General features: G+C 40.6%; 1 protein-coding gene across 11 annotated transcripts in view; it reads left to right on the plus strand.

The window, feature by feature from the left end:
- Positions 1 to 11,617: 11,617 nt before the first annotated feature.
- The window catches only part of REPS1 (RALBP1 associated Eps domain containing 1), a 99,922-nt gene continuing 98,228 nt past the window's right edge, over positions 11,618 to 13,311 (plus strand). For 7 of the 11 annotated variants that reach the window (XM_069077229.1, XM_069077232.1, XM_069077231.1 and 4 more), the window contains exon 1: positions 11,620 to 11,821. In XM_069077229.1, coding sequence (XP_068933330.1) covers positions 11,669 to 11,821 — 153 coding nt within the window. In that variant the 5' untranslated portion in view covers positions 11,620 to 11,668. Of the gene's footprint in view, positions 11,822 to 13,311 lie in introns of all 11 variants that reach the window. The other 4 variants (XM_069077235.1, XM_069077236.1, XM_069077240.1 and 1 more) reach the window with 2 other exon arrangements.

Here is a 13,311-nt window from a genome sequence, read left to right on the forward strand (position 1 = left end):
TACTGAGTGGTGATAAAAGCCTTTTTTATTTGATTATTGACCCAGAACTGAATGGGCATACGAAAGGATCAAATTGATGTCTACCTCATAATGCACTCTGCTCCCTGGCAGGTTTCGAGTGATGAGATTTAAGAAACTTGTAAGCCACAAGGTGGAAGAAGAGATAGTAGCAATGATAGCGATGGTCTGATGCTAGTAGCTGCCTATTTTCCCTATCCTATCACTATGTGGCTATGAAAACATGGTGCTTCCTCTGTTTCGGTCTCTGTTGTGTACATTCTTCTCTGATCTTAGGTGAATGAACATCAAAGATGGAACATAACAAATTATGACATTTTAAGGTTTGATATCTCAGAAGAGTCAATAGAGGTTGAGCAATTGGAATTCATAGCAGAGTCTACAGGTGGCCATAGCAACTGAGTTTGGAGAGGAACCAGCCCAGAAGGGAATCAGCCTGGAAGCTGAAGTACCATGCCCTGAAAACTAGAGTGACATCCATCGATTATGCCTCCCCCAGAAATTACCTTGCTGGGGTCAGAAGAGAATTTTAGTTTAGCAGCAATGACTTTGAATTTGAGTCCACTTTCCTGAGGAACTGAGGAGGTAAAGGAAAGTTTGCTTTTAGTTTGGGACAGTTTTGTGCTTCTGTCCTTATTATACTTTCTCAGTAAACATTCCTTTATAAAAAGGAATTAGTTAAATGATATTAATTGGTTAAATTATGTTAAGGAGAGATCAACTGGCCACATTGAGACTGGGGAGATATTAACTGGCAATTGATATTATGGTGAACACACAGGATAAAGGCTCATAATGAATATCAGAAAGATAGTCCTTTAGGGTTACTACCCTAAAATCCTGAGGGGAGCAGTAGCCAGCCTAGTTCTAATTTAATGGCATAAAAATAAATATTATAATATAGTATATATATATATATATTATTTAAGTCAAAATGATTTAAGAATGTGCCTGAAGACAACTACTATATAAGTAAATATGCATCCTTTTAAAATTGATACACGTATTTAACCAGAGCCATAACCAGCAATTTTTATGCTAAAACGAATACCACAGACTGTGCCTGTAGTAATTGACAGGAAGCATCCTCTCAGCTGGTCCCAGGAGTAGGGAGAGGCAAAATGAGACACAAAAAGAACCTGCCCTCTGGTAGGTTCCTATTTTAACTAACTACACTTGTCAGCCACAGCTTCTGGAGGACTCCAAGTTCTGTCAGTACCCACTAAACTTAACCACCCTGAGGCATATCATTGTTCGCCCTTTCCTAGCTGTGACTCTGTACCTGACATTAATAAACTGTTATTTGCTGTTACTTTCACACAAATTCCTACACTTTCAAATTTGCAACCCCACTTTGTAGGACATACCTTTAAAAATAGATTTCTCAAGACATCAGTTTTGAAATAGCTACGCCTAGGAATATACAGGAAAGGATGCTGCTTGTGCCTCAAAAAAGACCTTGTGTTAAGTCACTGAGAAGACTTATGGCCTGCCACTCCAAATGGTTCAAAATGTAAGTGAAGTTGAGTTAGAAAACTAGAAGATGGGTGCCCAAAAATGTTCTGAGTCTAATCACACAGATTGTCTCATTTTTCCTGTTTACTTATTTCTGATGTTGTACTTATTATATATTAGTATGGTGAAGCATTAAAAAGTCAATTGGGGAATTATCCCTTTGTGGTAGGGGCACTATCCTAACCCTGCCCTTCTTCCCTCCCCAAATGATAAATTTCTTTTCCTTAAAAGGTGCTGAGATATTCCCCAAGAATTTGTTGTCTCAGGAGACTAAAGATTCAGACTTTGGGTACCATCTCTTCCTCACCTGAGTACCAATAGCCAAGAAGAGCTCCAGGGACCCTCTTAGGCAAGGGAGTTCCACTTGGCTGAATTAACTCAAACAGTCCTCAATGCCTAATCTTGTTCCCCTGCTATGGTTAAGTAAATGTCATTTTGTTAAATGTTGAATGACTTAGGAGAATCTTATTTTGTTCCCAGTGTTGAACCTAAACTGTCAGGGAACTTGCTTGAGTCAGACCCAGCCAAGAACAATTGGCTTAATATCGAAGTACTGGAACATAATGATCTCCTTGAAGTGGGAGGATGAGCAGTGCAGAAGAAGAGGAGTTCAGATTAGCCTAGTGATGCCTCTAGAAGTGGTGGGTTCTTACTGTCAGGCACTCCAGACTCCTTAGAGATTAGAAAGTTAAGCTGCCTGTGGCCTTTCAGCAAGAAGTGAACAATGTGAGTATGTTCTGTGTCCTAAAAATTCATCTGGAAGATAAATATGGTCAACTGTGTTTTAGACCCTCCAGCTTTGTTGGGATTTCTAACCTTGTAATTTAAGTCTCCTTGAAGATCTACTAGAGAATCTTTTCCAGAACTCAGTTGAGCCTCACAAAAGCCTGGAGGGGGATTTTTTTGGATAAGGAAAGATTGCCCCCTCATTAGAAAAGAACAAATGTGGAAGAACCAGTTGTGTTCTTCCCTTGCTAAGCCTTGATGCTTTTTAAAAAAAAAATCACTAATGGTCATTATCACCCAATTGCCGCTTGGGGAGACCTCCTGCAAAATGCCCCTCTTATGCTTAAGGGTATTGTGTTTGTATAAACTGATTGGTTTTGAATGGCTTTTTGGAAATGACAATGCAGTTGAATTAGCATTTTTCAGAACTGTAATATATATGATATAGTGAGCCATCAAAGGATGGCAGGAAGGCCCCTAACAGTGAGAGAATAAAAACCAAGGCAGAATTTTATGGTTATCTGACAACTATGATGAATAAACTGAGTTTTGTTTGCTTTTTAATTTGGAATTTGAGAGATCTAGTACAGTTTTGCCACAAGGATTTTGTTGTGATGCTTTTATGCTAGTCATTGGGGGAGGTACTTTAAAGAACAATGCTAAAGTCTTTCCAGGATCCCAGAGACATTTTAGAGATATGGGCAAATGTGCCAATGATACCCAATTTTATTAGCTGACAATGGGCAGGGCTGCTACATCTGTTTAACTAGTTCCCACTCTCATGCTGAACTGTGAACTATAATTTTCTCTCTGGTGATTCAGTTAAGGGACCCTAGAAAAGCACAGAACCTAGGCCCCATGGGCATTTCCCTAACATGAAAAGAAATAGCTATTTGTACATGGAGAATAGAATACATGTATTCTGGCCTAGAATAGTCCCTGGCTATGTTGATTTTTGTTTTGCTTCATGGGTAGAGTCAGAGCCCCTAAGTAACAGTACCCACCAACACTGGAAGATCCTGGCATGCCATAATGGGGTGGAGTCAAGTCCCAGCAGTTACAAGACAATGGTGGTCATGCCTACAGCAACAATCTCTTCCAGAATAGGACAGAAGAGCTTAGACCTTCAAAGTGGTAGTTATGCAGAAATGGCACAGAGGCAAAGCAGGGAGTGAGGAACAGATTCTGTTTAGGTGCAGAAACATAGGTAAAGGCAGTGGAAAGCAGTGGACAGTCAGTGGCTAGGTCCCTAGCAACAGTTGCAGAAGAGTGAGCATTGTGCAGTGGCAAAAGGCAGGCCCACTGCAGCCCATTGCTTACCTCAAGGTAACAGTGGTTGGCACTTCCACATTGCTGCCAGTTCAGCACCCTGATCACTGTATAATTCCTTCCCATGGAGGGTTTGGAGGACCATTGTTGGAAGGACTCTTTGCTTTATTGCCAACAAAGGTGAAGTGAAAGTGTCAAACCAGCTGCCACAGAAGAGGGGGGGTGGTATCCCTCAGAAGTCTTTCATAGGGAAAAGGTTAGGTATTCCCCTCCTAAGACTTATGTGTCCAAAAGACATTTACTAAAAGATGATCCTTACACATACTGAAGGTGGGAGTAAGGTGTTACAGGTCTCCAGTCTGCATCATGAGTGGTGATATAGTGTGGCAATTCTTCAGATTAGGGTGGTGTGATAGTTTTCCCTTTTTGTATAGGAAAAAGTCATCTGTAATGTGTGTTAGAGATGCTCCCTCCTTTTAGGGAGTTCCAGGATAGTCATTAGTGGAAAGTGATGAGTTATCTGCTATCTTGGCTTCCAGATCTAAGTTTTGGGATCTTTGAGTACAGTAATTAGCTGAGGGGGATGAGACTATGGAACTGAGATGGTTTCTGATTTATTCATGATTAGCTAACAAGGGGGGGGGGCATAGAGTATCTTTTTTATGATACTAGATGCTATAGAGTTGTCCAGACCCAGAAAAATACTTTAACTAGGAAGTGATTATAGCTAGGATAGAGAGATTTTCTCAGTTGTGTTTAGGGGAGAAAGTAAAAAGCAAGAGACAATCATCTCAAGATATATGCCTATTATCTGTTAAGCACCAGAAGAATGATCTTGGATTATTCTCTCAAGTGATATGAGGTATTTATGGATTTTTTTTCCAACCTCTGGGATTCTAAATAGGAATCCTAACATAGGAGGATTGGGGAATAAACTCCCAATACCTAAGCATCTACCAAGGGGGAAAAGGCCTTCATTTTTAATATAGCTGTGTATAAACATATGTTTGCATGTATATATTCTATAACAAGTAATACTGATTCATTTTATTCCTCAAAGTGAGGAAGGAGAATTTGTGTAGTCACAAAATTTTAAGAAATGAAAATAAATCATCATCATCATAATGTAACTAACATTTATATAGCACTTACCATGTGCCAGATATTTTACAACTACTATCTCATTTGATCCTCACAACAACCCTATAAAGTGGGTGTCATTATTATCCCTATGTTACTGGTGAGGAAACTGAAACATATAGAAGTTAAGTGACTTGCTCAGTGTCATACACTAGGAAATGTTGAAAGCCTGATTTTTTTATCTAAACCTTTAGAGACCAGATGTTACAGAAAGTATCATAGTAGTTAAGGTCAAGCCACAGTTTAATGCTTCCCTATCAATCTTTAGCATTCCCAAACCACAGAAAATAACCTTTGTATTTTTGGAAAATAAATCAAATGTACAGTTACTAATAAAAGACAAAAAGGAATCTTTTTTTATTACTATACTGGTATAATCCATTAGGTAATTTGATATCAGAACATTTTATGAGGCTCTAAATTTAAGTGGCTGCATTTAACTAGTTGTATTTTGGGGGTGGTTAGTAATGACAGAACTGGAAATAAAAATCAATGTTATGAAAGTAGAAAGCCATAGATCTTCCCATCCTCTCATACCCATCAGTCTACTTGTCACTTACTCTATGTGATTAGGGGATTACATCTGGAGATAGCAACTGAGGAAATGGCAATTGTTGAGGTCCTTTTTCACCATAGGACATCCTTTCTGCTCTTACCACCACTGTCTAGTTTTCCTATACTTGATATTTCCCCTTCCCTAGCCCCATGGCTAACACATTTCTTCCTCTTGCTTCCCCAACCTCTACATTCCAGACTCTCTATTTACCAAAGTGAAAACCCCTTTTCCTTGTTATCTCTTCCCACAAGCTCAGTCCTATGATTTCCTTTCTATCATACCCTCTGGAACCCCTATTCTATTATTAACAAACTCCTCTTTACCCCCAATATGGTTCTTTTACATTCCTTTAGTGTGCCTGGAAACCTGGATTTCTCTTTAAGATGCTTCATCTCACAGTTACTCTTTGAACAATACTGCTGTTACTGTATATAGTTTTCTTTCTGCTCATTTCATTCTTCTTTATTTCATGCAAGTCTTTCCATGTTTTTCTGAAATCAGCTTGCTCATCATTTCTTACATCACAGTAGTATTCTGTAACAATCATATACCACAATTTATTCAGCCATTCCCCAATTGATTGGCATCCCCTCAATTTCCAGTTCTTTGCTATCACAAAGAGAGCTGCTATAAATATTTTTGAGCATATTCTTTTCCTTTTCCCCTGATCACCTTGGGAAACAGACCTAATAGTAGTATTGCTGGTTCAAAATGAATACACAGTTTTATAACTCTTTGGGTATAATTCCAGATTGCTCTCCAAAATGGTTAATCAGTTCACAGTTCTACCAACAGTGTATTAGTATCCCAATTTTTCGACATCCTTTCAAACATTTGTCATTTTCCCTTTCTATTATTTTAGCCAATCTGATAGGTGTGCGATGGTATCTCAAAGTTTTTTATTTTGCATTTTCTCTAATAAATAATGATAGTTTTGGTTTCTTCATCCAAAAACTGTCTGTTCATATCCTTTGATCATTTATCAATTAGGGAATTACTCATATTCTTATAAAATTGACAAAGTTCTTTATATATTTGAGATGAGACCTTTATCTGAGAAACTGTAAAAAAATTCCCCCAATTTTCTGCTTTCTAATCTTGGCTGCATTGGTTTTGTTTGTGTAAAACCTTTTTAATTTAATGTAATCAAAATCATCCAATTTTCATCTCAAAATGCTCTCTAATTCTTGTTTATTCATAAATTTTTTTATCCATAAATCTTATAGGTAATGTTCCATGTTCTTCTAATTTACTTATGATATCTAAGCGTAACTCACTTTTGCAGAGCTGCTATAAACTTTACCTAGCTTATCTAATTTCTTCCTCACAACAACACCTTGAGGTAGGTGCTTACTAATAGGTCAGTAACATGGCAATAATGTCTCCTATTAATTAATTAACCTCCATGAAGGCAGGACCTATGGTTTATTTAAACAATGCATCTATCTCCCTCAGTACCTAGCAAAGCACTTTGTATGAAGCATGTGCTTATCCCCCACTATCAGTGCCCTCCCTCCCAAAATTACTTTGTATATATTCTGTGCATACTTATATATGTATGTGTTATCTCCCCTATTATAATGTACACTTTGCATATAGGGACTAGATCATTTTTGCTGTGTGTCCCCAGTGCTTAGTACAATGCCCGGCAAACAGTGGGTATTTAACAAATGCTTTGTAATTCATTACTTGAAGAATAAACAGTTATGAAGTTGAATTGAATTGATAGGAGGGTGGAAAGGCTGCTGACACCCATCTGGTCAGTCAGATTAGATAATGAAGAGATTGTTTAGTTAAACTATATTTCCCCCCTCTACAAATTTTAGTGTGGTCAAGCAAGCCTTTAGACTTGGCAAAGTTCCAACTCATATGTTATGTAAAATGCTAATTTATTGTATGATGTAGGCGGGACAATGGATCGAGTACTGGACTTGGAGTCAGGAAGATTCTGCCTCACACTTACTAGTTGTATGACTCTAGGTAAGTCTGGGTAAGTCACTTTAACCTCTCAGCCTCAGTTTCCTTTCACCTGTGGCTCTAAAAAGCTGTAGCATGTGCAGTGGCCACACCTGTCTTGCCAGATGAGGTAATCAGGTTGAGGGTAACTGACAAGCCTGAAACCCTTCACTGAGATGGGGGATATCTGCCTCAAGCATGTGAAGTTTTCTTTTGGTGGAATAGGCAGATGACACCAATGAGTCACAAAGGCAGCTGAGGCAGGCACTGTGGAGCACATAGAGCTTGGTTAGACCTCAAAGACTTGACCAAGGTCATCCACTGCTTCCCAGACCATCACCAGTCATCTTGACTTTCATCTTGCCACTGTTAGTTCAATGACTATAGAAGAGAGAGTAAGGCTGTTCATTTTATGTAACTCTGACTCACTTAAATCCAATTTATGCACCCCATGATGTCATTGTTCCTCTTTGAAAACAAAGAATGAACAACAACATTCATCTGTAAAATGCGGATAATAATAGCACTTACATTATACAGTTCTTGTGATGATTAATTTAAACATTATCTAAATGCTAGCTATTTTAAATGAGATGTAAAGGAGATGATATGGTATCCTGGACTGAGCAAGGAACTAGTGCTTTGACTGTGGGCAAATAACAATTCTGTTCAGCCTTACTTCCTCACCCGAAAAAAATGATAATAACAATCCTTACCAGTATTATAGGGCCATTGTGGGAAAAGTGTTTTCAAAATTGTAGACTGATATATAAAAAGAAATGTAAAATCAAACAGCATATACCTTGAATTCTGCAGGTTTCCAGAAGAGATTGTTTTCAGATTAAGACACAGGACAGAAGAAATAGCATAATTTGAGTTATATAAATATTTATATATACCAAATTAGTTTCACCTTTACACCACTCAGCAAACTATTGATTCTCAGATAAACAGTTGCTGTTGATGTTGAAGTGTTCAGGTATTTGTGAGGATTCATAAACAAGTTCTTCAAGAAAGAATTTCAGTTTATCTTCAGTGATATCTGACATCAAAGGGATGGCAGTAATGAGCATATCAGAGGATTGGGAGAGGAGTGTATACCTAAAGGAAATTAGGATGTGGATTCAGTATGGAGTGATACAAAAAAACATATGACAATAATTGTCTTGGAAATATTTATTAGAAGATGCTTGAATTCTTCAATTCTTAGGAATAATGATATGTCTGTATAACATGAGATCATAATGAATAAAAAATATCATCTCATACTTCCAGTCTAATCTATAATAGGGCAAATGTTACTATGGAATCTAAATCTGGGGATGGTAGTCAATTTATACTAAAAAAAATCAGTTATTTGCCTGGCAAGCTATGCAGAATTTTTCCCTCCAGATGGGACAGAAAGATCTGCTGTAGCCTCCCGCCAACTCATGGTCCCTCTGGTTGGTAGTTACTTTGTTGTCTGTTTTGTGAAGGTCTTTATAGGGTCATAGATGTAGAATTGGAAAGGAATTAAAATTTCATCTCATCCAATCTCCTTATTTTTGAGATAAGAATGCTGAAACACAGAGCAGTTGGGACACAGTAACATTTGAACCCAGGTCTTTTAATTTCAAATCCAACTTTTTTCCATTTCACTAGACTCCTTAGCCTTTACACTGAACTTAAACGTCAGGGAATACCTAACTAGTACTGATTAGGACCATAAGATTATAGATCTAAACCTGTAAGAGATCTCAGAGATCATCTATTTAGTCCAACCTCCTTCATTTTACAGGTAGATAGACCATGCTATCTATCCCAACTCACACTTACACTGAGGAGTCAGATCCCAGAAGAGTGGTTACTATGATCCCTGCAGGAATCTATGTATATAACTTGAAGGTGTTGGGGGAGTCTGTTTAGTACTCTCAACTCAAGCCCCCATTCTGGTGTTCATACTTCCCAGAATGATTATCAATTGGTATCATTTAGTCAATAATCATCAAGTAGCTTTTAGAAAGGATTATTTACTTAGTTCAGTTAACAACAGTTGGTAGAAAGCCATTTGATGACATATTTTCCCACCAGTACACAAGAGTCCAGGCGAAAGTAGACTCCAACTCAGAAAGTACATGTGGCAAACTCATGGTTTCTTTTCTTTTTTTTTTTTGCTTTTTGGAGGGCAATTGGGGTTAAGTGACTTGCCCAAGGTCACCCGGCTAGTTTTTGTGTTAAGTGTCTGAGGTCATATTTGAACTCAGGTCCTCCTAACTCCAGGGCTGGTGCTCTGTTCACTGTACCACCTAGCCACCCAAAACTGGTTTCTTGAAGAACTTTTCTTCCATTTTGTGATACTTAAGAAGTTCTTATGAATTGTGTCACTTCTTTGCCAAGCTTCTGGTGAAACAGTGAAAATGCCCTCCCTAAATTACATCTTGTTACTAATGTCCCAGGAGATAGTGTTAGGACATGGATGAGAAGTCCAAAATATTATGGACCCTGGGAAGCTCGAAAGGTCCTCCCTTCAAAATGAGTGATCTAGATAGAGACCGAAGCTGAAGCTTCTCCTTTCTTCCTCTCTCCTGGGTCCCTTCTCAAGGGCTTTACTGCAATGTCACACTTGCTCTAATCTTCTCATGTGAACTAGCTTGATGTTACTTTATAGATAAACCCCTACAGTGTTATCAAGTTACTTTAGGCAACCTAAACAGGATTTCTGGGTACTGTCATTCCAGTTCCAAAGATCACATTTAGTCTAAAACCAATTATTGAGATGGAACCATTGAGAACTGCTTCATCTTCTTAAAGTTTTGGGATATCTTCACACAGTTTGAGTGGGTTTGAGTGACAATCAACCACCCAGGATCCTCAACTTTTGTCCAAATATATATATATATATGTACTTGTCCAAAGTTAGAGGTCTGGAATGATGGAAATGGCATCCCTGGGCATTCAGTTCTCAATGTGAAAAAGGAAAAGATAGGAATAACAGAACTTCCCTACTTCCCAGGGAGATTGGGAGGGTAAAATGGCATCCCTGTAGTCATTAATGTGAATGTTTTAAAACCTAAAAGTGTTACACCAACGTCAAGCTTGGCTATTTAAAAACTTATAGTTTTTATATAATAAGTAATAAATAGTAACCACTTGGGCAATGTAAGTTACCAATACCAATATTAATAATAATAATAATAATACAGATGTCCTTACACCTGTCATCAATTTAATTCATTAAACATTTATTAACCACTTACTATTTATGTGTACTAAATGCTAGGGATATTAAAAAAAAAGGCAAAAGATAATCCCTGTCTTCAGGAACTTAGAATTGAACGGGGAAGACAACATGCAAACAAATACATACAAAGCAAGCTATACATATTATAAATAAGAAATAATTGACAGGGAAGGCTTCCTGTAGGAGGTGAGATTTTACTTGGGACTTAAAGGAAGCCGAGGTCAGTAGTTGGAGTGGAGGAAGGAGAGCATGCCAGGCACGGTGGACCCCTACAGAGGAAAACAGTTTTTGACATTTTCCTAAGGCTGGGCTGCGCATAGGGGGCGGGACGCTGCCGCGTTGGGCTTCTCTCCGGCCTTGGGGAGCGCCCACCAGCAGAGGGCGCTGTCCCTGTCTTCCTCTCCCGGGAAAGGCACGAGTCTCTGCTGGGGGTTTCTCTCTTTCTCTCCTCTCTCTCTTTCTCCCTCTCTCCCCCCACCCCCCCACCCCCTCGCGCTTGCTCGCCTTCGGCCTCACATCCGGGTCTGGCGCTGCCGCCGCCGCTGCGGCCGCTGTCAGTGTTAGTGCGGGCACGTCCGCGGTGTGGCTGGAGCGCAGTAAATGGCGGCGGAGGGAGGCGGAGCGGCAGCCGCACTCAGCCAGGCGCCCCCTGAAACTTTAGCTTAAAAGCCCCATAACTTTCTCCGGGGCGCAGCCGCTCTTCGCGGGGGTTGACCTCGAAAGGGTGGGCGGAAGAGGAAGCTAGGCGGGAAGTCGAGTGGGGAGCAGGGGGGAGGGTAGTAGAGGGGGCGGCTCGAACCCGCGGCGAAGGCGGAGGCTCGGAGAGGTCGCCTTCGCCTCGCGGCGCCGCTGTAGGTGCCGGAGCCCGAGCCGGAGCCTGGGCCTTGCGCCTCCCAGCCGGCCCCGGATCGGGGCGAGAAGGAGCCTCTTCCTCGGAAGGTGGGAGCGCCGGCGGCGCACGCGGAGCCTCCTGTTCTTCTCCAGCCCTGTTGCTTGTGTCCCGGCCAGCGGCGGCCGCGGCGGCGGAGAGAGGGGAGGGGAAGACGGGGGCTCCGGCCAGACCGGACCCGGTGTGCGTGCCTGCCTGCCTGTGAGCCGGGCTAGGGCGGCGGTGTAGGGGGGCTGCCTGGCGCCCGGCCCACGCTCCGTCTCCCCGTGACTGAGTTCGAGGGGTTCCGGAGGGAAGCCGGGCCCGAGGCCCCGCCGCCCCGGGGTCGCGGGGCGGGGCGGCGGCGAGGAGCGAGGGAGGGGGTGGGGTGGGGAAGAAGATGGAGGGATTAACACTGAGCGATGCGGAGCAGAAATACTACTCCGATCTCTTCTCCTACTGCGACATCGAGAGCACCAAGAAGGTAGCGTCCAACGGGAGGGTGGTGGAGCTGTTCCGGGCCGCGCAGCTCCCCAACGAGGTGGTCTTACAGGTAAGTGTGCCCTCTCCCTTCCCGGAATGATTCTGCCGGGTTCGGGTCCGCCGGGCCGGGGTGGGTGGCTGGGGAGGCCCCTGCAATCCTGGAGCGCCGGCTCTCCTACCTGCCTGCCATAGGCAAGAGGAAAACGATACCGTATCCATGGAAGGGCTGGGGATCAGCAGATTGAATTTTTCTAGCTCCCTACCGGGGAAGGGGGGCAGCAGGTGCCTGTGGTTGGTATCATACTTTTAAGTGGGCAAAAGGAAGAGGTAAAGGTTCGTTTCATGGGCGTAGTTTAGGAGCAGCAGAATAGTCTTATAAAACTTTTAAGTTTTTAAGTAATAGTATTTACTTTGTGTTATATGTGTACATGTTTTGTCCCTATTAAGCTTCCCGAAGGTAAGGACACCTTAATTTTTGTCGTGGTACCACCAGCTTAAAGCCCAGTGAGTGCCTGGTACCTACTATGTGCTAAAATACGTGAGTCAAATTGAATTATAATTTGCTATATACTATATGTGTTCTGCCAGTGAAAGGATTTTAGTAGAAAGAATTGTATAGTTATAATTTTGGTTGCAAGACGTTGGGCAGCTGGGAGAAGAGAAGAATTAAAGTTATTAGAACAGGTAGAAACTTAAAATTCTACTCTTGACCCGCCCCCCCCCCCCATCCCTTCCTTTTCCTATTAAAAGGCCCTTGATGAATTGAAAGAAAACTAGATCAGTTTGTATTTTGCGTACATATGTGAAATGAAAAACTTAATTTTTGTGATATTTTGCTCCTGAATTAACCCTATAAAATAGAGTAGTATTTGGGCCCCTCAGATTCAAAAATATATTTTCTTCCTTCGAGATTATGGGCATTTGGCTCATTTTGAAGCCCCTAGTTAAAAACAGACACTGATTTTAAAAGCAGGTCTTTTTATCCCATTGCCTTTAAGAAAAATGAGTATGTATTCTGTTTGTAATGTACGTTAGTGTTTAATAATACAATATCTATTTAATAAGAAACATGACTAACTATTAGAAAGATCTTGCCTAAATAGGATATCTTTAAAAGGTCTTAACCTTTCACTTTTAAAATATTGATCTTAACAAGTTATTTGAATCACCAAGACTTAGATCAATACATACACACATATTGTATAGTAAAGGCACAAGTGTACTGGTGTAGGATCTTGAAACTGGCTTTCAGTTCCATCACTTTTTCAGTTGAGTTTTGATTTCTAAAGTTGTAAAAGGGGAATATAAATAGATTAGGCATTCCCATCTTCAAAATTCTTTTAATCTATGAAAACATACAGAAACATAGGAAATTGTATCATCTCTGGAAGTCTAACAACTCATTAGATATCTTGTGTAAGCTATATCTGTCTTGAATGAGTACTAGCAGTTTGTCTTGTATATGTTAAATTGCTTCATTTAACCTTGAAGCAAATAGTGTCCTGTGTATCAGATTTGAATGACAGCCAGGAATTACAAACTCATATTTTAGTAGATAAA

This window comes from Petaurus breviceps, unplaced genomic scaffold, assembly GCF_028583685.1.
Source record: "Petaurus breviceps papuanus isolate PSGF00001 unplaced genomic scaffold, PetGlider_PUasm1.0 90977, whole genome shotgun sequence".
Classification (NCBI taxonomy): domain Eukaryota; kingdom Metazoa; phylum Chordata; class Mammalia; order Diprotodontia; family Petauridae; genus Petaurus; species Petaurus breviceps.